The sequence below is a fragment of the Phragmites australis genome, chromosome 4, assembly GCF_958298935.1.
Source record: "Phragmites australis chromosome 4, lpPhrAust1.1, whole genome shotgun sequence".
Classification (NCBI taxonomy): domain Eukaryota; kingdom Viridiplantae; phylum Streptophyta; class Magnoliopsida; order Poales; family Poaceae; genus Phragmites; species Phragmites australis.
In genome coordinates this window covers 46,128,578-46,154,903 of record NC_084924.1, presented here as the reverse complement: position 1 = coordinate 46,154,903, position 26,326 = coordinate 46,128,578, and the positions used below count along the sequence as shown (strand labels likewise).

General features: G+C 42.6%; 3 protein-coding genes and 1 pseudogene across 3 annotated transcripts; 1 reads left to right on the top strand and 3 right to left on the bottom strand.

Moving 5' to 3' along the window:
* The first annotated feature begins 1,167 nt into the window (after positions 1-1,167).
* Positions 1,168-2,004, top strand: LOC133916837 (histone H3.2-like). The gene has a single exon (XM_062360699.1). The coding sequence runs from the start codon at positions 1,200-1,202 to the stop codon at positions 1,836-1,838; it is 639 nt and encodes a 212-aa protein (XP_062216683.1). The 5' UTR covers positions 1,168-1,199; the 3' UTR covers positions 1,839-2,004.
* A 349-nt stretch (positions 2,005-2,353) lies between these two features.
* Positions 2,354-4,536, bottom strand: LOC133914854 (GDSL esterase/lipase At4g01130-like; annotated as a pseudogene).
* A 3,967-nt stretch (positions 4,537-8,503) lies between these two features.
* Positions 8,504-13,544, bottom strand: LOC133916836 (uncharacterized). Its single transcript, XM_062360698.1, has 5 exons — positions 13,131-13,544; positions 12,212-12,261; positions 11,080-11,232; positions 9,662-9,772; positions 8,504-8,895 (listed from the first exon to the last, which is right to left on the bottom strand). The coding sequence occupies exons 1-5, from the start codon at positions 13,354-13,356 to the stop codon at positions 8,761-8,763; spliced, it is 675 nt and encodes a 224-aa protein (XP_062216682.1). The 5' UTR covers positions 13,357-13,544; the 3' UTR covers positions 8,504-8,760.
* A 10,651-nt stretch (positions 13,545-24,195) lies between these two features.
* On the bottom strand, positions 24,196-25,716 carry LOC133914490 (uncharacterized). Its single transcript, XM_062357591.1, has 2 exons — positions 25,461-25,716; positions 24,196-25,364 (listed from the first exon to the last, which is right to left on the bottom strand). Exons 1-2 carry the CDS (start codon positions 25,714-25,716, stop codon positions 24,235-24,237), a joined length of 1,386 nt encoding a protein of 461 aa, XP_062213575.1. The 3' UTR covers positions 24,196-24,234.
* Positions 25,717-26,326: the final 610 nt, after the last annotated feature.

Here is a 26,326-nt window from a genome sequence, read left to right as displayed (position 1 = left end):
GTGTCAATCAATGTGTGGAAATGTATTTGAGGTGTTCCGTACATGCAAGTCCCAAACAGTGGGTAAAATGGCTGCCATTGGCGGAATTCTGGTATAACACATCTCATCACACTGCTCTCAAATGTTCACCATTTAAAGCTTTGTATGGTGTCGAACCTTCATTTGGTGTAGTTCCTGTATTGGCTAACTCTAGCAATACTGAAGTAGTTGATACATTCCAGGAGAGGCAGTTGTTTAGTGAATTGTTGAAAGAACAACTTGCTCGAGCTCAGAACAACATGAAAACATATGCCGATGGCAAGCGTTTGGACAGAACATTTCAAGTGGGGGATCAGGTACTACTCAAATTGCAACCTTATGCCCAGTCCTCTACTGCAAATCGACCTTATCCTAAAATTGCTTTCAAGTATTTCGGTCCCTATACTGTGTTGGCAAAAATTGGTGAGACTGCTTATCGCCTGGAGTTACCGGAAGGGAGTTTGATTCACCCAGTATTCCATGTGTCTCAGCTTAAACCTTTCACACCTGATTATACTCCGGTGTTCTCGGATATTCCTTTAGTACCAGAGCTGGACTCTGAAACTACTGAGCCTGAACAAATACTTCAGCGGCGCTTGATAAAAAAGGGTAATTCTGCCATCACCCAAGTGTTGATTAAATGGACTAATCTGCCGGCTACAATGTCTACTTGGGAAGACTATTATGTGGTCAAGCAAAGATTTCCAAATGCAGCGGCTTGGGGTCCAACCGCTTCTCAAGGAGGGGGTACTGTCACGGATGTACCTGTTGCCAACAGCGTGACTGCCAACGGTGAATCGGCGGCAAGGCATGAACAAGGCGCGGGTGGTCTGACGGGAAGCTCGAGCCAGGCTATCTGAATCAGGCCGTGGGCCGTGTTCACGTGTGTCTGTTGTTGGGCCTGCGTGCCCAGACGTGTGTACAAAAGGGAGGCTAGCTCCAGGTGGTAAGGGTGGACTGGTAGTTGGTGGCTTCCTCCTATCTTCTTCCTCGAACCTGACCCCTGCTGCTCTTCCTCTCACCCCATACTCCCATCAAGATTACTCTGGTTATCCGTAGGAAGCACCAAAACATCGTATTCGCTGTATGTTTGATCGTTGCGTTGGCGGGTCACAACACCTAGTTCCTCCCGGCTCCCGCCAGCGCCGGCGCCGCGCTACCAAATTCATTCGAAAACCCCAATGCCCCCCGATCCCTCCAAACCCCACAAAATTTCGCCCAAAAACCAAAAATTTCAAGCCCCGCGCGGCCGCGCGCCAACTCCCAGATCCCACCACTACTTAATCGCACCCAACCCCGCACCAATTCCTCACACCACCACGCCAAATCACCCGCAAATCACGCGCCCCGCTAGTCTTATTCGAGCCCGAATCACCGTCCCCTTCGTCACCCAACTCGCGCCAACCCAAATGGCCCGCACGAAGCAGACAGCGCGCAAGTCGACCGGCGGTAAGGCGCCCCGGAAGCAGCTGGCCACCAAGGCGGCGCGCAAGTCGGCCCCGGCGACCGGCGGAGTGAAGAAGCCGCACCGCTTCCGCCCCGGCACCGTCGCGCTCCGTGAGATCCGCAAGTACCAGAAGAGCACGGAGCTGCTGATCCGCAAGCTCCCCTTCCAGCGCCTGGTCCGCGAGATAGCGCAGGACTTCAAGACCGACCTCCGGTTCCAGTCCTCCGCCGTCGCGGCGCTGCAGGAGGCGGCCGAGGCGTACCTGGTGGGGCTGTTCGAGGACACCAACCTCTGCGCCATCCACGCCAAGCGCGTCACCATCATGCCCAAGGACATCCAGCTCGCCCGCCGCATCCGCGGGGAGCGCGCCTAGGCACCCCTGCTGTCTGTTCGTCGCTTGAATGCTTTTAGGTTGTTAGGCTGTGTCTTGTGTCATTAGCTTTTTGCTATGTGTTGATGTTATCGCTTAGGGCCTATTATCGCTGTCTTGTGACTACCAGTCTGGAGAAATGCAATGGAGGTGATCTATTTTATCCTCAGTTTTCTGAATCTATATTGCTCTTGTGAATTACGAGTGGAATTTGTTCTGTTATGCTTCCTGAATTCATGGTTGAATGACCAGTGCGCTGGATTGTGGCTGATTTGTGATTGCTGCTTAGAATTGTTTGTAAGTTTCAGTCCTGAAAAGCTGTTGTTAAATTAAGAACGTTTGGATTTGTTTTAGGCCACAAAGTATTTTAACAATTTTGAACCAAGTTGAAATTTATTTGCAAGCATTGCAACATTTGCAGGGTGATGCTGTGATCTGAAATCTGAACTCTGTACTATCCATTGGTTCCATTCAATCTAACAAGTACAACCTGTACTGATACAGAATTCAAGCATTTTTATTTGCTAAGACATTTATACTACTACCTTCATCTTCTTTTGCTAAAAATATTATTATATGATAATATGGTTTCAGCAACACCGAGTCCCTAAATGATTATGTTATCATCCTATGGGCTGCAAAGTTTTGAAAGATCGAAAGATGGGTACGAATAGGATCCACTCATCAGTGCAGATGCTATGATCTTGTTTGCAGCTTCGGTGCCATGGATTCCGTCCCAGCTCGCGTAGTTTTGTGGGTCTCCACTCTCCACAAGCTGACCCGGTTGCAGTTTGGCCGTTCACGACCTTGCTGTTTCCGCAGTAAACATCTTGGTTAAACTTGTAACTGCCGCCACCGTATCCGCAGCAAGCCCTAGTCCCATACTTCAGCCCTGAAATCATCACCAGATCGTTCAGTTTGAACTGATTTTTTTTTGTTGCTAATTTGATGCTATGAAGTATTTCAGAGAGGTAACCATGAGCACTAGGATGCTGGAACAGCTCAAGCGTCACGGAATGTTTGTCAACATACACGATCGACGCGTCCTGCAGCTTCTTCCTGACCACAGCCAGACTGTTGTTCAGCAGTTCATTGCAGTAGACTACTCCGCTATTGTAAGTTTTCATGCATCCAATGGATGCTATGTGGAAGCTCCGTGAGGAATGCAGGGTAGCATCAGATCGTTCAGTTTGAACTGATTTTTTTTTGTGCTAATTTGATGCTATGAAGTATTTCAGAAAGGTAAATTTGTACAGCTTCTTCCTGACCTCAGCCAGACTGCTGTTCAGCAGTTCATTGTAGTAGACTACTCCTCTATTGCAAGTTTTCATACATCCAATGGGTGCTATGTGGAAGCTCCGTGAGGAATGCAGGGTAGAATCCGATGGGTGCCATGTCGAACACCATGAAGTTGCGAGCTCCGATGTTGTACAAGTCCTGCGATGAATGGGAAAAGCGGAATGGAAACATGGAGTTGACTAATTCTCTAATTCTTCTGATCATTTTAAGCTAACTACCATATCTACTACGTACCTGTATTGTCCAGGAGATTTGGTTGACAACTGAAGGGAGACTTTGCTTGACTGTTTCGACACCGAATGATCCTAGGTTTGAGGTGAAATCATTTTGGCTTTTGTCTATTGTACAGAGAGCATTGCCAAAGATATCAGGAGGAAGCTGGGCTGCAAAGTAACCAAACATTCAGCAAAAGCACTAAGTATTCACTGTTCAGTTAATCATCAAATCTATCACTGCTATATCAGAAACAGAGTACATATGATTGTTACTACTGGTAGTTATTACAGGGGGGAGTCAGATTTGGATGCCCTGACTTCAAAGCTTGACTTCAGACACGCGTGGGACGCTCAATCTAGGATGAACACACAAGATGCAATATACAGTAACGCTACAAACAATAAACGTGAATAGTAAATTTGTACAGTTTTGCTATTGGGGTAACTGTTTCCTACTGTAGCAACAGACACATTTTACTGTTGTTCTATGATTTCACTGTGTAAAGTCAAAGGATCCAAATTCAGGAAGTCACCACCGTTGTCCCATGTCCAGCCGACACATGCACAGATCTTAACCTGAATCTAGTACTTCTCTATCCTTTCCCGTCAGAAGTTCAGAACTTGTTTTCTGTATATATTTTTTTGGAACAACATGTTTTCTATAATTTTCAGCTGCTTGATCGATAGAGTGCTTTGCATTTTGTCATACCACTGTTGCCATTGGAGCTGATCACTCTGTTCCTGAACTCCATCTGGTTGAGCTGGACGCCGAGGTAGAATGGGCTGGTCCCGGAGACGAACAGCGACGTCGTGGGCTGGAGCACCGTCGACGCCAGGGTACTCCGAATTTGACGCCGTGCCGGAAGTCTGACCCGATGCACTGCAGGTAGGGGCTCAGCAGCGGCAGCCCCATCGCTTGCACTGTTGATCAAGGAACAGCATCTCGTCAGAATAATCTCAGAAAGGAAGACATGGGAATTAAGCAAGCAATGCGGATGCGTGCACGTGCCTGTGAAGTCGATGATGAGGCGGCCGTCGGAAGCGCGGCAGGCCGGCCTGTGGAAGTAGGTCATGCCGAACGGCCCCTGCTGCGCCGGGAACTCGGCCCAGAAGCCGCCGGTGTCGGAGTTGGAGTCGCCGAAGTTGAACACGGCGGGAAACTTGCAGTTCCCGGCCCTGGCCGCCATCGAGACGCAGCACAGCGCCGTCGCCACGACGATATGATCCTCATCGTGCTGAGCGAATTAACGTACGAGCTTACCTTGGTGATGTGGTATGGAAAAGGGCGCGACATGCCACTGTTTATATAGTGGGAGAGTTCGTGGCGTTGAGCTGGAAATTTGTCTCCTCTTTCGTTTTCTTTTTCGTTTGAAAAAAAAATGTTTTGAGATTGATAGCGTTGCGCTGGAGCTGGGCTAGCTGCCGCAGTATGACGAAGCAGTAGTGCCGTCATGAGGGATAGCATACGAATGCGTGCATTGCTCATGCTTGATGATGCTGTCCAGAGATGCATGATGCACCATGTTTTGCTTTCCTGGAGAGGCGATATCGTCGTGGTTTCCAGAAATCTTATTTGCAAAACTGTACAGCATTCATTTGTTTTTTCCGAAGTAATGGTACAGCATTCACGTTTGCTCTGTGAACAGTGACAGTAGTGGTCGCACGTTGTGTAACAGCAACTCCAGCAAATTATGTATAATAAATAATTCATATCTTTATATAGATTGATATCTATACAGATTTCTCCTCCGTATTACTTCACCACTCCAATAATATATATATATATATATATATATATATTATATTTCATCATCTATATTCTTTTCTATTTTTTAATAGTATTCTATAACTAACAATATATTCGTAACGACTATATTTTGTTAACGGCTATATTTCTAACGAATATTTTTTCAACGACTATTTTTTCAACAGATATTTTTCTAACGGCTTTTTTCGAATGGTTATTTTTTTTTCAGATATATCTATACAAGTTTATTTGTCATTCTTGAGTCGTGTCTCCTCTCCAAGCTTTCTTTGTGTACTCTCTCACATATCTTTCTCTTCTCTAACATCGCAATGAGGCGTCAGAACATCATAAAACGAATTCTTATGGATCTGTTGTTGACCTCATCCGACGACGACGAACTCATTGTTGCTACAACATTCCAAGTGCACACTGAAGATCAGCACTTGAATGCTCGACGCTATGGTGCTTCCGTGCCAGGACATTGAGTAATTCATCACGGCAGAGAAACCATACATGTGAGACTATACCAAGACTACTTTTCTTAGACTTCCACCTACGACCTGGCTATCTTTCGGTGTAGGTTTGTGATTAGTAAATATTTGTTTATTCGCCCTTATTTTTTATCCTCCCGTATCATATTATTATTATTTCTACATAGATTTAGAATGCCCCATTCTCTGTTTCTTCATATAGTACAATCTGTAGTAGAGCATGATAGCTATTTTGTGCAGAAAAAAAATAGTATTGGGTTCTTAGGTTATCTCCTTTGTAGAAGATTACCGTTGCATTTCGATGCTAGCTTATGGAGTAACAGCGGGTGCTACACATGAATTTATTTGGATTAGAGAAAGTACTGCTATAAAGAGTCTTAAAGATTTGTACAAGGTGTTGTGAAAGTCTTTGGAGACGAGTATATGAAATCTCTAAATAATATTGATACTGCCAGGTTACTTAAATGTGAGAGGTAAGAGGTTTTCGCGGTATACTAGAGAGCATAGGTTGCATGCATTAAAGTGAAAAAATTACCCTGCAACATGGCAAGGAATGTATACCGGCAATTTACATGAGCCTATAATTATTTTGGAAGCTGTTGCTTCACAAGGTCTTTAGATTTAGTATGCTTTCTTTAATTTAATAAGGTCTCACAATAATATTAATGTTCTTCACCGTTTCCCCTCTATTTACAAAGCTAACCGAAGGACAAGCTTCAGAAATAAATTACACCATCAATGATCATAATTATACAATAGGGTATTACCTGAAATATATCATATATCCACCATGAGCAATATTTGTGAAGACAATGCTATATCTAGAAGGAAATACGGAAAAAACTTTTCTCGCAAGCTCAATAAGGTGTAGGAAGAATGTCGAACGAGCATTTGGAATTTTACAAGTTCATTTTATCATTGTTCATGGACTAGCAAGGTTTTGAAATCAAGAGACACTCCGACAAATCATGACGGATTATGTCATCTTGTATAATATGATAATTGAAGATAAGCGGGAAGACTTCGATTACTATCATGAGCCGGAAGATTTTTATTACGATCATTAGGGAGAAAGAATGGTAGTTTCTAATAAGCATATCGCTGAGCTATCTCAGTAGTTTATTTAGGACAATTAAGTTATCGAAACTGACAAGCTCACTCTGAGCTATCTCATTCATTTGTTACTCTCTCTCATTCTCTCTGGCAAGGGCGCCATGGCCAAGCACAGGGACACATGGCAGTTGCAGCGTGGGAGCATGGCGGATGCATGGTAAGCGTGGAGAGCGCGGCGGTGCGGTGGCCAAGGAGAGCGGTGCATGCTCCTCCTCCGGGGCGGCATCTACCGCGGCTCCTCCTCTAGGGTGCGTTCCTCCACTCAGGATCAGCTGCTGCAACATAGATTGAAGTCGTCTTCGTTGAGGCCTTGGTGGTTCTTGAATTCAACGATTAGATAGAGTAGTTTCAGATGTATTTGTCCAATTGACATATTTTTTTATGGGTTTCCTTCTTTCTTCCTTTTTTTTCCGCGGGCAGTGATTTCTTGCAATTTCCCCAAATGTTCTTCTAGTTCATGTCATCAGTGGGTTAATGACGAGTGTTTGCCTCGGTCCTATACGAGCGAGCAGAAAAATGAGCTTGGACTGGATGTTCGAGTTTCTGTGAAATTCCCGTATTCTTGTAGGATTGCTACAGGGCCCGAAACATGACCTGGCCGGAGCATAGCCAAGAGAGAGGCGGCGGCCTCGTGGGCTCAGGGCGGAGCCGCGGAGTCTGGATGATCGCGGGAGCGCACGAGGTGACCGACAGTTGGAGGATGGTGTGGAGAGGAGGGGGGGGGGAGACACGTTAGATTTGGCATGCGGAAGGAGTGGGATAGTGAGGCCGGCTAAATGGCGTGCGAGATGAAAATCAGTTGTTTTTGACGTTTTAGATGGGCGGCACGTTCGTTGGCGAGGCTGCTAGAGATGCTCTTACGAGCCCAGTGACCGACAGATGTTTTGGTCTTTCTTGGACCATTTTGGTGCTGTTGTATAGGGGTAATTAACGGAGGTGCTCGCTCAAATACCACTGCACACTGTTCATTACACGTTCAGCGAGCTAAAAAGTATAAACATGCTCTATAATTCATAAGCAACATATTTTAACTAGATTTAACTAAAAATCTTATGTAAAATTTAAACTAAAGTTCTCCAAAAGATGCTACTTTTACAACTTCTAGCAATTTTTAAGGTTTTAAAAAATTCAAAAATACTGAGAAAATTCATTAATATTTCTCTAATGTCATGTACTAATTTCTAAAATTATCTATCACCTTAGATTATAAATAAAAAGTGAGTTCCTTTGAATTATAGGGCGTGATAAAAATTGACACATTTTTTAAGAATTATAGAGCATGACAAAAATTGACACATTTTTTCTTTTTTTAGCTCTTAGGTACTGTTTATCTCGTGCACGGATGGTATTTAAGCGAGAATCCCTTACGATGGCATTTTGGCATGCGCAGTTCGGTAGGACGGCAAAAAAATAATTGCCCCGCTGTATAGTACTCGTATCCTCTGTCCAAACAGGGGATAACTGAAGGTTCATTTTTTTTTTGATTTTTTTTTTTGTGGGGTGGTAACTAAAGCTGAAGGCAGAGTATCGCAGCACGCATACTTCATTGCTGCTCTTTTGAAAGCATGTCTGCGCATCACTGCACAAGTGGATTCCACTAAGCAAGAGAGCAACCGTCTCGGACAGCGTATCCCATAAGAGTTTGCTAGACTCCACGCAGCGCTGTTGCGTCGCCGCAGGCGTGTGGGCCGTTGCTTTGGAGCTTACCGGGGCGAGGAAGACGCACGGCGGCGGAGCCGAAGCGGTGGGAGGAGAATGCTGAAAACTGATGATCCAGGTGAGCAATGGTTAGACTCATGAACGGAGACAAGTTCGTGGCAATTTCTGATCAGAAGCACATACAACAACTGCATGATGTGTACTACCATACAACAACTGCTGACAAGAGATTTCGATACAACCATACAATCATGTCAGTTCACGCTACTTGACTACCAGATAACACGTAAATAGAAGTACGAACACTCGGAACTCCATTACATGTGACATGCATGATGGTTGCCAGCATAGGGTGAGGCTGTACATGGGGGTATACATATGAAAGGCGTCTTGTTCCGGGATCAGGATGGCGAGGAAAGCAAGCGCTGGATGACTTTGTCAGGATCGTTGTCTTGAATCGCCAGCAGCTCGGGAACGTTTGCGGACGTGAAGCCCATCTCGTGGAGAATATTGTAGGATTTCACGAACTCTTTCACCTGAGCAGACGACAAGGTCATATTGGTCAGTTAGATGAACATGCAACAGCAACAGAAAATAGGCTGCTCCGTAAATAAATAGCAACAGTGCACAAGCAGAAAAATGTCGGCATAAAATCAGATAGTCCACATATGACATGACGAAGACTGACTACCAGGGTATCTCAGCTAAACTGCTTTACAAGTCGGATTATTTCGTTTACCCAGTTGTGTACAATTAACAAACAGCAAATTACTGTTCCTACCAGAAGATTACTCTTTTGCAAAAATTGCTAATGAAATTTGCTGTGTTGCTTCAGGGAATATCACGGACCGTCTGAAAACATTTCAAACATTTCTAGTTCTAAAAGCCTAATAGCCTATACATAATTTATGAGAGCAGTAGTGGTAAGTGCAGCCGATAATCATGAACAATGGGAGAGCAACATAAAATCCCGACGGACTAAATGAATAAAGATGATTGAAATTTGAAACTCTGCTCATAATATATTTTAATGGTTCATGAGATATTTTTAAGAAGCGGGGTGGGGGTGGCACTTCCTCCTGTCTCTCGTTAGGACATGAAGGCAACCATAGTCTTGGAAAAGGGATTAGTGCAAGAAATATGAATAGATGGATGTTATTGCCAGCAAATCTGAATGGTGATAAGATATACAGAGCTACGTTATTGACGTTAAATAAACTTTAGTTATCAGCGCACAGTTTTTCAATTGATTGATGGTGCTGGAAGTGGTATTAAGAAAATACAGAAGGGGCAAGAGTATGCCTTCACTGGATTATCTCCATAATTCAACACAGCAAATGAGACAGCTTCACGTCCAAGCCCCATCGCAACATACTTGTCCACAACTGGATCCCCTGAAGATGCTGGTCTAGCCTGCAAAAGGAAAAAAGCAATGGCAGTTATCGATCAATAGAATTTGTTATAAAAAGCTGTGGCTGGATATGCACTAGCGCCACTCATCATGTGAAAAGGATGTCAGGGCGCTGAGAACCTAAAATAAAATCAAGGATGTACTAAATTTCATAAAATACCTCCCAGAGAAAAGAAGTTTCTATCAGCTTATGGCAGTATTACCCTAGGATTTCACTTCAGCGACAACTGGTTGGACATATATGAGCAAGCACAAAAAGGAACACAACTGGATTAACAAAAGTGATGGTCCCCTCAGACAACCAAGTTCACACATTAAGTATGATTGAAACAGAACATGTTACTCTTGAACAAGTGTTTTATCAAGGGGTGAAGGACAGCCAGGTTACCAGCTACTATGTGGTTCTGGGTTTTGAACATCTTAAGTATACTGAAGCCAGATTAGAAACAAATCAAAGCAGATAATCGCATGTGACAATTTTTCTCATAAGTAAACTACATAAAATAACAAGGTAATGGTATGGATTCTCAACGTATCATCTGAATTTGGTTGGAAGGGGCCTTAACTGCCAAATATAAGGTTTGGGGGTTAACAATAGCTCACATTTAGCATTATTAACAGATGAGAACATCCCTAGAAGAAGTTAGTATTACTAGCACTGGCTGAGGATGGGTTGAAAAAAAACTTGGAGCAAAATGCCACTTCTAAACACAAGAAAACTTTTTTGCAACAGCAACATGGTCTATCTGGCAGAATAGGGCAAAAAGAAAAAAGAAAGAACAGAATAAAAGTACTGATAGCTTTGTACAAACTGTTCCCAAACCACATTGATCATTACTCCATAGGGAAATGGCAAGACCAGGTTGAATGCTAAGATGCATGCTTTACAGTATCAATATACTATTGCTTCAATAAGCAGTCCATAAGCTCTAATAGTCTTTCAAACTAATGCCTGTGTTACATCAAATCTATAATTGCTTCAATAAGCATGTCTAGAAGCTTCCTAGTCTTTCAAACTAGTGCCTATGTTACTTACATCAAATATGTCCGTCAGCAACATTAACAAGAGGGAGGAAGGGTGGGAGAGTAAGTCTTATACTCTTATCAAATACTGGTGAGCCTAAGTTATACAAGGAAAGCTTGGATTTAAGCCAACAGTAATAACTGAGAACTAGTATATGGATAACTTAAAACCAATTCTTGACTTTCCACTAAGAACCTGAAGGTAACTTAGCCAATGGTATTTGTGTACCGGTTAATGATATACTGATACATGAAAGACAAAAGTGGTGGGAAGTGTGTATCTTGCCTGCTGTGGCACTGTTTGTGGTGCCTGTCTTTCTACCACAAACTTGTTCCAGTTGGGGTTCTCCTCTGCCTCAGCAAGAATCTTTCTCTCATACTCAAAGTCGAAGTTGAAGATGCTATGAGGAATTTCTACCATATGTGGTGCCATTTGAGGCTGAAAAGATAACACTAATTAGAAGATCGCAAATTGCCCCCAAAAGATGAATGGATGAGAGAAGCATGAATAGCAAGCACTCAATGCCATGTAACAAACAGGGTTACCCTTAATGACCACACAATATGAACGTAAGTGTGGAGAATGCTGAAATGCATCTCTAGGAACAGAACAAACACTAGCCAGTCCCCAACTACAATATGAGCTTTGATGGAATGTACACATAGTGTGACTTGTATCCACTTACATTTCAACTCAATTGACTACAAACTATTAAACCATGATTATGAAAACAACAAATAGCAAGGGCTGCACAAAAGTTCCATCGACAAAAAATGTTACTGGAAACAGAATGACTGCAAACATAAGTTCTTCTATTGTTTAGACACACTTTCATCCCAAGCTGTCCACTCATCATGGAATAAGCTTGACCTGTTAGGTCTACCATAGGCTACCAAAACGGTAATCGCCAATCGAGAAATGGATAAAACACTAAGATTTGTTAATGGTGCTTAACAAGATCAGGAAGGCAATCAAAGGTGAATGGACCGCTAAATGTGAACCGTAATGGATCAGCAATGATGAACCAATCCATTGTTGTAACCTTTCATGCCACAGACTACCATAAAAGAAGCCAAAAACTAATAGATGAAGATGGATTGTTTATTGACGAACATATCACTTGTTGGGCTACATCATCAACTCTTCACTGCTTTCACAAGCAAAGGAAAGTGATCAGCAGTTGAAAACTTTCACAATTTACATCTTAGCGAACAACATGTCAATGTTTCAATATTTGTCTAACACCTAGGCAACAATTCACTTTGACTGGAGTCAGGAGCAACACTTGTATCTAGAGGAAAGAACATTGTCCAGTGGGAGTTGTAATTCATTAGAATAGAAAAATTGGTATCAGAGCAGATTAGTAGTTCTTGAGAAAACAGCAAATAATAACTGAATAAAAAATAAAATTACTCACAGGAGGGGTAATGCGGTAGTCAGGCTTTATCGCAACTTGTATGCCCACTTCTGTATAATAATAAATAATGTTATTAGAACATGAACTGTTCTTGATAGCAAGCAAAACAGGAAACACTAGTGAGCAATTTTTTTGCATGATGGAAACAATAAAAATAAATGTATAAACAAATTTATTAGCATTACCAACTATTTTACTTTACAGCCATGAACCTAGGCAAGGTTACCATCTTAACGGCTTCAACTATGTTGAGATAAAATAATACGGAATATGGATTTACACATTCTCATTGTCGGACTCGTTATTACTGAACCATTTCATAAGCATTTGTCATCTGGCAAGGTTGCATTCCTTGCCAGTTATTAGTGGAAAGTGAAGCGCAATGCAAACACAGATAAAAACGAGTAAAAGGCACATGCAAACACCTAGAAGTCCATATAGCACCTTGATTTGTGCATAACCAATTCATGTTTTAGCCCACACCTAAGCAGCACCAACGACACCAATCAAGCCTACTCTATTGTGGCAAGACAAGTTCAAAGTTCAATTCAAATTAGCTCAGATCATTCGAATTACTGATAACTGCCAGCATGCCCTGGAGTATTATCCAACAAGCATCAGCTTACAAACAGTTGCTAGCTGAACAAATACAAGTGCTACAATACGCCAGTTTTAGGGCTGGATTTATAGGTGCCCTCATCACGATCCATACAATTAGAACCTATTCCAACAAGAGATCTACTGATATGACAGCTACTGAAGCCCATCCAAGTAGGTCGAATAAACGATTTACCGTCCCCTATTCGATCAAGCATCACGCGTGCAGTTTACCACTACCCAACAGTCCACCAACCAGGGAACCTACCAACCGCGAATCAACAAGCCAACTGATTACAGAGTGGGAAAAGGGGAGAATTACTCGACGAGGACGACGGGGTGGGAGCAAGCGGCGTAACTATGGGAGCCGAGGACCCGGATGCTGAGGACGAGTGGTGGTAGGGCGCGGCCCGCAGTGACGCGGTGGAACCCCCACCGCCGTGGGAGGGCTGCCCGACGTGCGGGTAGAGCGACGATCCGGTGGATACGGCCCCGGGAGGCGCGCCGTAGGAGCCCGAGCCCAATCGGCCCCGGAAGTCGTACTCCATCGGCGCCGCGCGAGCGGGAGTGGTTGGGGTGGACGCTGGCGGTGGAGCACTCCGGCGAGAGCGGGGTCGATCGCTCGAATCAAGAGGAGAAGGGGGGGGGGGGGGGTCGAGTCGCGGAGGCGTGTTTGGGGAAGAAGGCAAGGGGTTCGCGATGAAGTTAGGGACTGTTTGGGCTTCCGATTTGTGCCTCACGTGAAAAGCTGTGTTTTCCTTTGCCAAAAACTGTTTTTAAAATAAGTCGTTGATTTTTATAATATTTTTTTTACTTTTTAGCACGTAACTTCTTAAAAAAACATCTCTTAATACATTTCTTAACTTTAATTTATCTTTTCAAAATAAACGTCTACTTCTTAAAAAACTACTTCTCTGTAACCCATTTAATCTATCTTCTGGTTTTGATAACAGCAAAAATAGAAAACAAATAAGACCTTACGTAGCTATTGAGCATGGCGTGGTGTTGCTTCTTGGGCTCTCAGTTGGGCTACCAAGTGCGAATTGTTTTATATTTTATTTTTTCAATATTTATAAAATTATGTAGTCATTTTAAACAATTGTAAAAATGGTTTAATGTCGTCCGAGTTGAGATCTTGAACATGAGAGGTCATATAAGACTTACTGATAAAAAATTGAAAAATACGAAAAATACAGTCATATCATATCTAAGACATTGCTATCACCTGCTGAACTGGTGAGATAGCAGTAAGTTCGTGTTCGTACAGAGCTTGTAAGTGTGTATTTAGTTTTCATTTAATTCTTAATTTTATCTTAGAGTATCAGAATAGTTCAAAATTTCTAAACAAAATTTATAACCAGACTAGAGTTTACTAGCAACCCATTTTAATTGGTTTAATAAAAAAACCTAAGCCAATATTTAATTAAAATTATCTAAATAAGGCTAGTTTTATAACTTCTAGCCATTTTAATGCCTCAAATAAATTCCTAAAAATCAGAAAAAATCACTAATATTCTTCTCATGTGATATACTAATTTATAAAAATATTTTCAATCATAAGTTATTTCGTGAAAAAATGAGTTCTTTTGTAATGCTCTATTTATATACAATTTTATCATTTCATATGATATTCTCTTTTTAATTCATTTTAAATTCAAACATGCACAAAATTATTCAAATGCTGCACAATCAAGTGTAAGTCAATAAAATATTATCATAAAAATTGCATCAAATAACCTAAGATAAATTTACTAAAAGATCATTGGTGCAATATGGTATAAAACGATAGACAGTTGAGTGTCTACCTAACATACACTCATTTAGAAAGTATAATAATGGAATATAACTAATATGGCTTCATAAATCACAAGTTTGCAATGTAGAATAGAGGTAATTTATATGTATACTTTACATAAATAACTGAAAAGACAAAATTAAATAAAATAATGCGAGTTCCAACTCGTTGAACTAGTTAGGGATAAAAAGAGTTTCTAATACGTATAAACGATGGATTCCGCGTTCCAAACGCTTTAATTGAGACATGCATGTACGCAACTTGTTTGTCACGGACTCCCTGCTGCAAATACAACTGACACAAAATATTCCAAGATTCACATGATAGCATACAGACAATGAATTATGCGATGTACTGTTTCCTTCTCAGCTCGATCCTACTTTCGGAAATAATTTCTATCGTCACCTGATACATCGATACAAACCTTCTAATTTACACGAGTTTGTTGTATATCTATCTACACAGAATCAGCTTATAATCTTTCCCTGCCTAGTTCGAACGTCGAGTACCGTACCCGACATGCCTTGCGAATATAAACGACAGAAAAATCCAAAGATGGCTAGCCACCTCAGTTCTCAATTACATATAGCAACAATAATATATAACAGCAAAAGTCTATGATTAAGTTTCTCCTGTTTTTCTAGAGATGGCAAAAAGGCAAATATTTGTCGTTTCCGTGTTTACACGAGATCGAGTAGCTAGTGCATCTCGCCAAATATCGTGATGTGCGTTGGCACGTTTCTCTCAGCAAAATTCTATGAGCTTCTAAGAGATAGCGATGGGTCCGTGCGCTCTTACGGCTGCTAATTCTGATATCTGTGGTTATCTGAATAAATATAGTATGTGTAATCTGTGGTTCGCACTCCCTGTTCTGTCTTCATCCCCACTGAATCTGGATTCCTCATTGTTAGACTTTTGGCCGTTTTAGTTCATACAATTGCATTTCATGAAGCTCATAATTTGCTTGTGCAGAAGCTCATGGTGGAAAAAATTGTAGTGCTTCATCGTTCGGCCCTGTTACGAACACAAGAACTCCGCACAAATGCCACTAGAAAAATACGACGAATAGTATATCTAGTGCGTATGCACTAGATTTTATTAGCCTTCGTTGATGATCGAAATCATACCCTAGTTGAGGGTGTAAAAACTTCCTCAGAGGAATAGGAATTCATGTGAACCCAATGTGCTCCAAAACACATTCTAAGTTGTTACTTTTCAAGAGATTTACATTTGTTTTTGTAACATCAAATTATTGTCATTACAAAAGTAAACTATTTGGAAAAACTAAATATGTATTCGAGGAATTTGTTGCTAGCAAGTTGTTAAGTACATGTTTGTTTCAGCTTAGGAGTGTGAATTCTAGCTTTTACAATTTTAAATTGAAACCAATAGACAGCTTCTTACCATGTATTATAACAATCTGCTGGTTGGATTGTTGCAATCCAACAATTCGGTCTCCCCAAGTTTTTCACGGATTATCCATCGAAATCACCCACCCCTGCTATTGCCCATTGAGCTGCCTCGCAGCTCTTTCAACATTGCCGCCTCTCTGCCGATTGCCACCGCCCCTAGTCGCCTCCCCACCGGCCCGCTTCCACCGGTCACCGTCGCCCAAGCCACCACGTCGCGTCTCCCTATCGTGTCGTGCCACCTCTCCTCATCATGCCACCACCGCTCCTATGCAGCCACCCTCCTAAAAGTGAATCTAACCCTTATATGTTGTTTTGAAAATTAATGACAAAATTTATGGACTAATAATATTGTTAAAAATTGTTAGTAGGTTGTTACATAGGTGATATATGGAGAAGAGATGAATGAGCTCTAGGTAAATAGGAAAATTAAAAATGCATCAAGATGAATGGGCTCTTAGTGATGCTAGGTGATGCTCATGAGGAGAAGAAGAAGCTCAATAATATTGACATTATGCATGAAGGCTAATAAATTACTAGTGGAGATCAAGTAATTTAAGGTATAAAAGTTATCAATTGAGTTTTATAGACTAACCCATATGCTTTATGTTTGAGAGTGAGTTAGGGTTAGGGTCCATAAGAAGACATGAGTTGAGTTGAAATATTCTATATGCCAAGGGTGAAGAACAAGATTGGACTTTATATATGATAAAATGAATTTATTGAAGATGTCGAATGCAAATTAGTTTCCTATGGCAAGACGGTGAAGGGCAAACAAGACTCGGTTACGATGGACCATCCGTGGTGAAGGGCAAGCAAATGGCTTGGCGCCGAAGAACCAAGACGATGGTGAAAAACGAGTGAATGCTTTGCGCCTATACCGTGCGAGGTCATGTGAAGCTACCGGTGATTCACATCAATCACATGAACAATAAAGAAGAGATAAAATGACGATAATATAAAAGTTGACAACCCTCTAAGTTTGAAGGAAAGAAGCAGTACTTGAAGATATTCAAAGTCTCAATATGATTAAAATATGTTTTATCTTTGAAATTGAGTATAGGTATACCACACTATTAAGAGTGATACAATATGAGTTATTTGTCGTGTCTCAGTGCTCAATAGTTTTCTAACCAACCTAAAGCGAGAGTTTGCTTAAGGAGCCCGGTGCAGAAAGTGTGGAAGTGTTTGAATTTAGTTTCAGAGTGTTTTTAGTTTGATCCAATGTGTTAGGTCATGAATTTAGTTAAGATGTATAGCCCTCTGAATAAACTTTCTATAGAGTATAAAATCGTTGAAATCAGACCTCGAGATCAAAAGTTAACGTCATTTTTCAAGTGCCAGCTATGCTGAACTTAGATACTCCAGGTTGTCCGAAGTCTCCGGGTGAGGTTCTGAGCTAAGTGGTCTGTTAGGGCCTAAGTGTTTCACCCGGATACTCCAGGTTGACCCGGAGACTCCGGGTTTAGAACCCTTCGAGTTGTACTCTGGCCAGGGCTCTCGGTTACACATTCTAGTGCCAATCCGGAAACTCAGGGTTGACCCAGATACTCCAGGTCAGTACAAAAAGGTGCGTAACAGCTAGTTTTTAGGGGTTGAGTATATATATCCTCTTACCCTCATTCTTAGTTATTGCTGCTTGAGCATGAAAGAAAAATATTCTAGAACCAAAAGAACTCCTCCCCACTCCAATCTAGTGTGTGATTTAAGAAGAAAAATGATTTGGATTGAGAGATTGAAAGATTGAGTGCAAGTGAGCTAAATTTTATTCTTGAGCACTTAAGTTTATTGGCAAGAAGTTTGCAAAGCGTTTGTTACTCTTGGAGCTTGAAGCTCCTAGGCGGTTAGATGTCGTCGGCGAGCACTCAAGGTTGTGGTGTGCCGCGGGAAGTTTGTGAAGGCTTCGAGTTTGCCTCCGTAAGGGAAGAAATCAAGAGTAGAAACCGAGCTAAAGTGTGATCATGCTTGGAGAGGAAAAGAGTTGAGAGAGATCCAGCTCATGTGTGACCGAACCCCTCAATGGAGACGTAGGAACCTCTAGAGGAGGTGTCCGAACTTCGGGAAACAAATCTTGTGTCTCCTCTCTTGTTTTCATGTTCTTGTGTTCTTGCTTAATATTTATGTATATTGCTCGATCTACTTACTCGTGTGAAATTGATTGTAATTTCTTCTTAGATCTATTTGAAATAATCACTTAGAACACATGACTTTTCATTTGGTTTGAGGTAAAACTCTTTAAGTTTTGTTTAATTTCAGTTTCAAGCTCATTTTCTGCAAAACCCGAAGGTTTCAGATTTAACCGGGCAAAAATCTAAAATTAGACAATATACACAACCGTATTTGCCGAAATAGACAACATGTTAGCGTATTTACAATTTTAGCATCCGTATTCAGCACACCGTGTGCCGAATATGGCACTGTAGTTCATATTCGGCACACAGTATGCCGAAAATGACACTATAGCACCATTTTTGGCACACCGTGTGCCGAAAATGGACTGTAGCACCGTATTTTGGCACACCGTGTGCCAAAAATGGACTGTAGCACCGTATTCGACACATCCCCGCTCCGAAAATGAACAGTACCGCGCGTAAACAGTAACAACAGTGCCTTTGAATTTTGCTTTTCCTCTTTTTCAAAACGGTGGTCTTCTGTTACTCCAAAAATGTTAAAACTTTTTTTACATATTCCATAATCTATGTGCAACCCATTTTAATTAGATTCACCGAAAAATACTTTGTATATTTAAAACTAAAATTCTTCAAAAAAGACTACTTTTATAACTTATAATAATTTTAAGTGTCTCAAATAAATTCCCAAAAATCTAGAAAAAATCACTAATATTCTTATTATGTGATGGACTAATTTCTAAAATTATTTTCAGCCCTAATTTATATGATGAAAAAATGAGTTACTTTGTAATACTTCATTTACATGAAATGATAAAAATACATATAAATGAAGCATTACAAAAGAACTCACTTTTTCATCATATAAACTAGGGCTGAAAATAATTTTAGAAATTAGTCCATCACATAATAAGAATATTAGTGAATTTTTCTAGATTTTTGGGAATTTATTTGAGACACTAAAAATTATTACAATTTATAAAAGTAGTCTTTTTTGAAGAATTTTAGTTTTAAATATACAAAGGATTTTTCTTTGAATCCAATTAAAATGGGTTGCACATGGATTATGAAATATGTAAAAAAAGTTTTAATATTTTTGGAGTAATAAAAGACCACCGTTTTGAAAAAGAGGAAAAACAAAATTCAAATGCACTGCTGTTACTGTTCACGCTCGGTACTGTTCATTTTCGGCACACCGTGTACCGAATGTGAGCTACAGTGTCATATTCGGCACACAGTGTGCCGAATACGGATGCTAAAATTATAAATACGCTAACATGTTATCTATTTTGGCAAATACGGTCGCGTATATCGTCTAATTTTGGATTTTTGCCATTTAACCGGGATACTCTAGATACTGTATAATCAGTTCTGAACTTAGAGTATCCGGGTCAACCCTAAGACTTCGATAAATAGTATTTTCAGGATTTTTAACTAGAGTTTTAATCTTTGTCACCCTAGGATTGTAACATCCGCACTTATTTAGGGTGATTGTGCATTAGTTAAGCCTAACATATTTAGGATTCTCAATTGTGAAAAATCTGTTAGTTTATTTTCCACTGCAAGTTTAGTCCAATGGTGAAGGGGACAAATTTTTATAAAAACGCCTATTCACCCCTCTCTAGACGACATCATTGTCCTTTCACCTCCCTACCTCGCCGTCGGATGTGGGAGATCGTCCCTAGAGTCATGTTCCTCTCTGCGGCCTCTGTCGCCACTTAGGTCGATGAGTGTTGCGACACCTTCGCGCTCCGCGATTGTCGCGCTCGCCTCATCCCGAACCACCAGCACGTCGACGAGAGAGGCGCGCAGGAGCTACTCTGCTGTTCTGTGCTTGGCCGAGAGGAGCAAGGAGGAAGAAAGGAGCAGTTACTTCTCCTTGCAGCCGAGAGAGAAAAGAAAATTATTAGTTCAGTCGGTAAAGGCTCCAAGGGAGGAAGCAGCCGACCGGGGCTCGAACCCCGACTCTCGCAAAGCCTTCAATGGAAGCTAGGTCAAAAGACCCTTTATTAAAAAAGAGAGAGAGAGAGAAAGGGAAAGAGAAGAGCTGATAGGAAGAGATAAGATGGAGGGGCACCGGGCTGTGGTTGGCCATCATGGGTTGCTGCATAGCTGTGGGGAGAAAAAATGGAGGAGAAAGAGTCCAGAGAGATTGATAGCATCCGTTGGGGAGAAAAATAGGAGGAGAAAAAGAGCAGAGAGGGCATTACCAATTTTTAACATCTAAAATCAACAATCTAACATCTATAGAATATAATTTGTCAAACAACTATGAACTTTTTTAACCCTTATCTTTTAACAATTCAACTTTTTATAATTCATCGTCTATACATTATTTTTTATAATCCCTAACTAAAACAAATATGACGTTAATCTTTTGTGTATACGGAGAATAAGCCAATGACACATGAGACCCACGTATCAGTGACATAGGCAGCCACCATCAGTGGAACATGTTGGTCTTCGGAGCAACTTGTGCCATTCAATTCCTTTTTTAAACAAAAAACATCAAATTGGCAAAGCCCAGTAGCTCTATTACGTGTGGGCCCAAAAATAATAAAACGAGATCTTTGAGGAAAAAATTGGCTTCAGCAGTACTTCTTGTACCTAGATCTATGATTATTTAGAAATCATGCAGTCAACTCTATACCAATTTAGTTGCTCATGTGAAAATAATATAATTACATTTTATATGAAATACTATTTCAAAAAGCTTTCTAAATTTCTAATATGTCAAAATTGGGTAGGTAATTTGCCATAAAAGTTATGCTTCATTTGCGCCGTAAGAAATATCTAGCTCCTCGTCATATATCCAACATTCTAGATAATACGGAGTATCTTCTTACAAGTGGGCCTAACGCTATAAAATATGAGATTTCTTGGAAAGAAACTGGTTTGGAGAGTAAAGAATAATATGTTACGTTTGTCTTCCAATTCAAAATGTGAATTTGAAACATCAAACCAATATTTGGCATTATTGGCAAGTATTAACGAAGAGATAGCCTATGTAAACAAATCATTAATGATTAGGTTTTTACCAAATTAAACCACAAGTTTCCCTAATCTCTCTCTCTCTCCTACCCTCCCCTGTATCTCTGACAAAGCAACGATCCACTCTCACCTCCTCGCCCTCCTCTCTCCCAACAAGTAATGGAAGCTATCCTGCACAAGGCGGGAGCGAGGCAGCAGAGGATCAAGAAGGAGCTTGAGCCGGTCGTGGTGCCCAAGGTTGTTTGCATATTCTGCGATGATTGTGATGCCACCGACGACGAGGCAAGAGGTGATGGTGCGCCGCGTGAAGTCTGTCAGTTTATGATGGCGGGTGTAAAGGCATTGTGGTGTCATCCGTGGCTCCCGGTCCCGTCGGGAAAGCTGGCAGTGCCAAAAGGAAAGCGCTAGGAGCGGCGGCAGTATTGGCGTGTGCCGCGACGGACACGATAGAGCGGAGGTACAGGGGAGTATTGCATGTGGTAGATCTTAGTGGTAATATCCTTTCACAGCTCCAGCATCACCTTCTGCTGGAACGGCGACAACGCATACACCACCACCTTCATCCGCACAGGCATCTTCCTCCATCATCCCCCTTCTGCCTCGCCTCGCCTCGCTTCGCCTTCCTCCTCCCCTCCTGCTCTGATTGCCTCATGCCGATAGGTGGGTGGGGTGGCTTTTGGATCGTTCACTTGCGCTGACGAGCTCTGATAGGATCGTGTGGCGGCAGTGAAGAGTTGGGGGTGGCGACGGAAGACTTATGGCGGCGGTGAAGAGAAGGGGTGGTGGCGGCGGCGAGGCGCTCATCCATGGCGGGGCAGGGGCGGGGGCGGTGACGGCGATGGTGACGGCGCAGGAGAGGCGTGGAGGTTGTGGCGACGCGGCGGGAGTAGCACTCAGGAGGCTTAGGGTTGTGTGGCACGGGGGTGGTATGCCGGCCTCAGTTTTTTAAGTCTAGTTTTTATCTGTGGACACCATCTAATTTTTATAAAAATAGCAGGACAAACAGAACAAGACAGAACATGGGTGAGCAAGGGAGTATTGGATTAGGTGCGGAGGGTTGAATGGGGATCTGGTTCCTCGGCCTTTAACCCTTTAAAGGCGGAGAGGAACAGTAGTTTACGAGGTGTGGTGTAACACTTCGATAATTTACTGTAGCATGGTACTGTATCAATACTGTGTTACCGGATCTTGTCCCCCCAGTTTCAATCCAATGGCTCACAGCTTGAGTAAAATCACGGCACTGTTCTTCTCTGAGGATCCTCGTCCATTGGATAGGGATGCTTGGCACCAAACACACTAGGCAGAATGACGCACGTTGTTGCGCGCTGGAATGTTGTGTGATTTATAGGTTATAATTTGACTGATAAGATCAGTTTTTGTTTTTACAGCCACATTTTTTGAAATGTTGTGATTGTAGTTTTTTATTTAATACGTCAAGACCCATGAGTCAATTATGTGTTTTTTTTTCTATCGGGTGTTTATGTGTCAAGCTGTTAAATTGATAGTGGTGTAATTTTTTTATCTAATTTGTTTTTTTTTCATTGTTGTTTTTTTAAGTATGAACCATGAATGGTGAGGGAAGCAGATTCGGAATTTTTTTTATCTAATTTTGGACAGGCAGCTAGATTTTATCTGGTCTCATGTGTATGAGGAAATAAATGAGAGAAGTATTAATTTAAAAATGAGGTCGTGTTTTTTTTGCTGGCGGCTAAAGTTTCTGCCGGCAACTAAAGTTTTTGGACGGAAACACTGGATTTTATCTAGGTGTACGTGTATGAGGAAATAAATGAGCGAGATATTTTGTTGTTTTTTTAGAATGGGATAATTTTGTATATGTGTGTGTCTCTCTCTCTATATATATATAGTGAACATGTATATATATGTGTATATATATGTATATATGTAGCATGGTACTGTATCAATACTGTGTTACCGGATCTTGTCCCTCAAGTTTCAATCCAATGGCTCACAGCTTGAGTAAAATCACGGCACTGTTCTTCTCTGAGGATCCTCGTCCATTGGATAGGGGTGCTCGGCACCAAACACACTAGGCAGAATGGCGCACGTTGTTGCGCCGTCTCGAATAAATATAATGCTAGAATGTTATGTGATTTATAGGTTATAATTTGACTGATAAGTTCAGTCTTTTTTTTACAGCCACGTTTTTTAAATGTTGCGATTGTAGTTTTTTACTTAATGCGTCAAGGCCCATGGGTCAATTATGTGTTTTTTTTTCTATCGGGTGTTTATGTGTCAAGCTGTTAAATTGATAGTAGTGTAATTTTTTTTATCTAATTTGTTTTTTTTTATTGTTGTTTTTTAAGTATGAATCATGAATGGTGAGGGAAGTAGATCCGGAATTTTTTTATCTAATTTTGGACAGGCGGCAAGATTTTATCTGGCCCATGTGTATGAGGAAATAAATGAGAGAAGTATTAATTTAAAAATAAGGTTGTGTTTTTTTTGCTGACGGCTAAAGTTTCCGTCGGCAACTAAAGTTTCTAGACGGAAACACTGGATTTTATCTGGACGTACGTGTATGAGAAAATAAATGAGCGAGATATTTTGTTGTTTTTTTAGAATGGGATAATTTTGTGTGTGTGTGTATATATATATATATATGTATGTATGTATGTGTGTATACATATATATATATATATATGTATGTATGTATATACAGTGAACATGTATATATATGTGTATATATATGTATACAATGAGCAGTTTTGATTGGTTGATTGATGTACCGTAGCATGCATTACTCTTGCGTCAGTTGGCCATTGCCGAGTATATGGCAGCGAGCATAGGTACCGAAGTAATCGTATGTGCGTCCCAATATCCTCCGCAGAGAGGAGTCCAGAAGCGTGTACGGACGCATATATGCACGAGCCCACATAGTATATAGTATTGACTACAGGAGCTACAGTGCTTGGTGTGCTGAGAGCGCACCGATTACTCCCTGCTTAGTATATAGTATTGATTGATTTGAATACATACATCTTACAACAAATCAAGTTATAAATATGTACATTCGAATACATACATGTATGTATGAGACTGTCTTTAGCTACTGATCGAGTCGTGCTTCCCTCCTTCAGTCCTTCACCCCCGCTTCTTCCTCGCGGCCACTATGGCCACCACCGAGACGGCGGCCACCGACGAGGCCCAGATCACACCAGGGCGGTTGCGGACGAAGAAGTTCTTCATCCTCTTATCGTGATACTGCTTCACCTTTTCGATCTCCCGGTCCATTGCCATGTACACCGACGGGTACGTGGCGTGCCCGTCGATGTTCTTGATCAGCTCGTGCACCTCCTGCGCGCCACTGGACCCCCTGCGGACGACGCCGGCGCGGCAGAGGACCCGGACGTCGGTGGCGTCCTCGACGAGCTCGTTCATCATCTGGAAGTAGCGCGTCACGGGCTTGCTCTGCTCCTCGTACTCTCGCGCCAGGAGGTTCCGGGCCACCGTGGCCAGCTTGAAGTCGTACACCAGCGCCGGTAGCAGCACCGTCTTCCACTGCTCCCTGAACTCGACCTCAGCTCGGCCCCTCTCGGAGTCCTGGAACCGGACCCCCGACCGCCGGAGTTCCCTCGCTGCCGGCATGCGGGACGGCCTGCCTGTGGCGCGCGTCCCCTGCCCTGGCGCCGGCGCCACACTCTGGTGCAGGCAGTCCAGCAGCGTGCGCGTCGCCATAGTGGCATCGGTAGCCACGCTCTTGAACATGCCTTCCGGCGGCGCCGGCGCCTTCTTCGAGAAGAACGGCGAGTAGTACCAGCAGAAGCTGTGGATCACGTTGCCGAAGGTACCTTGGGAGAATGCCAGCTTGTACTCGCCGCTGATGGAGTCCTTGACGTTCTTGAACTCCTTGCGGCCGATGGTATCGTTTATCACGCGCTCCACGACGCCGGTCACGTCGATCAGGCCCTTCAGGGGAAGCTGGTTCTCGAGCTTGATCACGTCGGTGACGATCTCGTGCATGAGCCCCGACTTGAAGCTCTCGTCGACGCCCTCGATGTCGACGCTCCTGTTGATCGCGTCCATGAGCCTCGGAAGGAAGCCAACGACGAGGAAGATGCTGTCGACCACTCGCTTGTGCTCCTCGTCCCAGCCTTCGTCGATGAGCTCCGCTTTCTCCTCCTTTGGGGTGCTCCCATTAGTGTCTGCTGGATTGGCATTTTGCGCATCTACCTCGGTCTCCTGCTTGATCACAGTCTCCGTACGGACATTACCTTGAAAATTTTGCAGGCAATAATGTTATGGAAGAAATCAAACATGTTTGGGAAATTGAGACGGAAATTAGTTCGCTAGGGGCAGTGAGCGAGCACCGGCATTTTCTTGTTTCGATGCATGGATGCTGGAATGGCAGGCCTTGGTGAGGGCCAGGAGCAGCTGGTTGGCGCGCAGCATGTCGTCGTTGGCGTGGTGGCCCGTGATGGCCTGGTAGACGAGCGCGGCCTTCACCCGGAAGCTGTTGCGCCGGTCGATCGCGCTGCGCGCGTCGTGCGTGAAGGAGACGCTCGCCGGCGCGAACTCCGCTGGGTGCTCCCCGCGCATCCGCTCGTACGCCGTGGACTTCAGCATCGCCTCGTATGGTGGCGCCATGCCGCACGTGGGGGTGGCTCGTGCTCTGCCGCCGCTGCTTCTGCTGCTGCGAGCGCTCGCGCGTTTGTGCTCGTTTTTTCGCTTTGGCCCGGGTGATTGATGGTAAGAGTCTCGGTGTGACGGGGTTTTATAGTCCGTGGCAGGGGACATGTGGACAATGCCAGTTTTCTGGATTGCGAGCAATTCCTTTCTTGGCGTGGTTAGAGGCAGCTAACGTGACACGGAGGGGGAGTAAGGCTACGCTCAACGGTTTCCCTTCAGAGACGAAAATCTTATCGTAAAGGGATTTTCGTTCCCTTCAGCGCTTCAATAGTTTCTCTTTATGATTCCCTTCATGACAGAATTCTCAGGATCATTCTCTTCAGAACGAGATTTTCTCTATTTTCCCTTCGTGATTCCTCTCGAAAGGAAGCTGTTGGAGACGAAAGAAAATAAAAGGAATAGGAACAGGGAAGGGAATCGAAAAGGTAACGAAATGAAGGGAATATAGTTGGAGATGGTCGAATTTAAAACATGGAAGGGCACAGTAGGAGCTCTGGAAAAAAAATTCCATGGAGACGATACGTATGTGGAGTTTGTGATCCAGGAG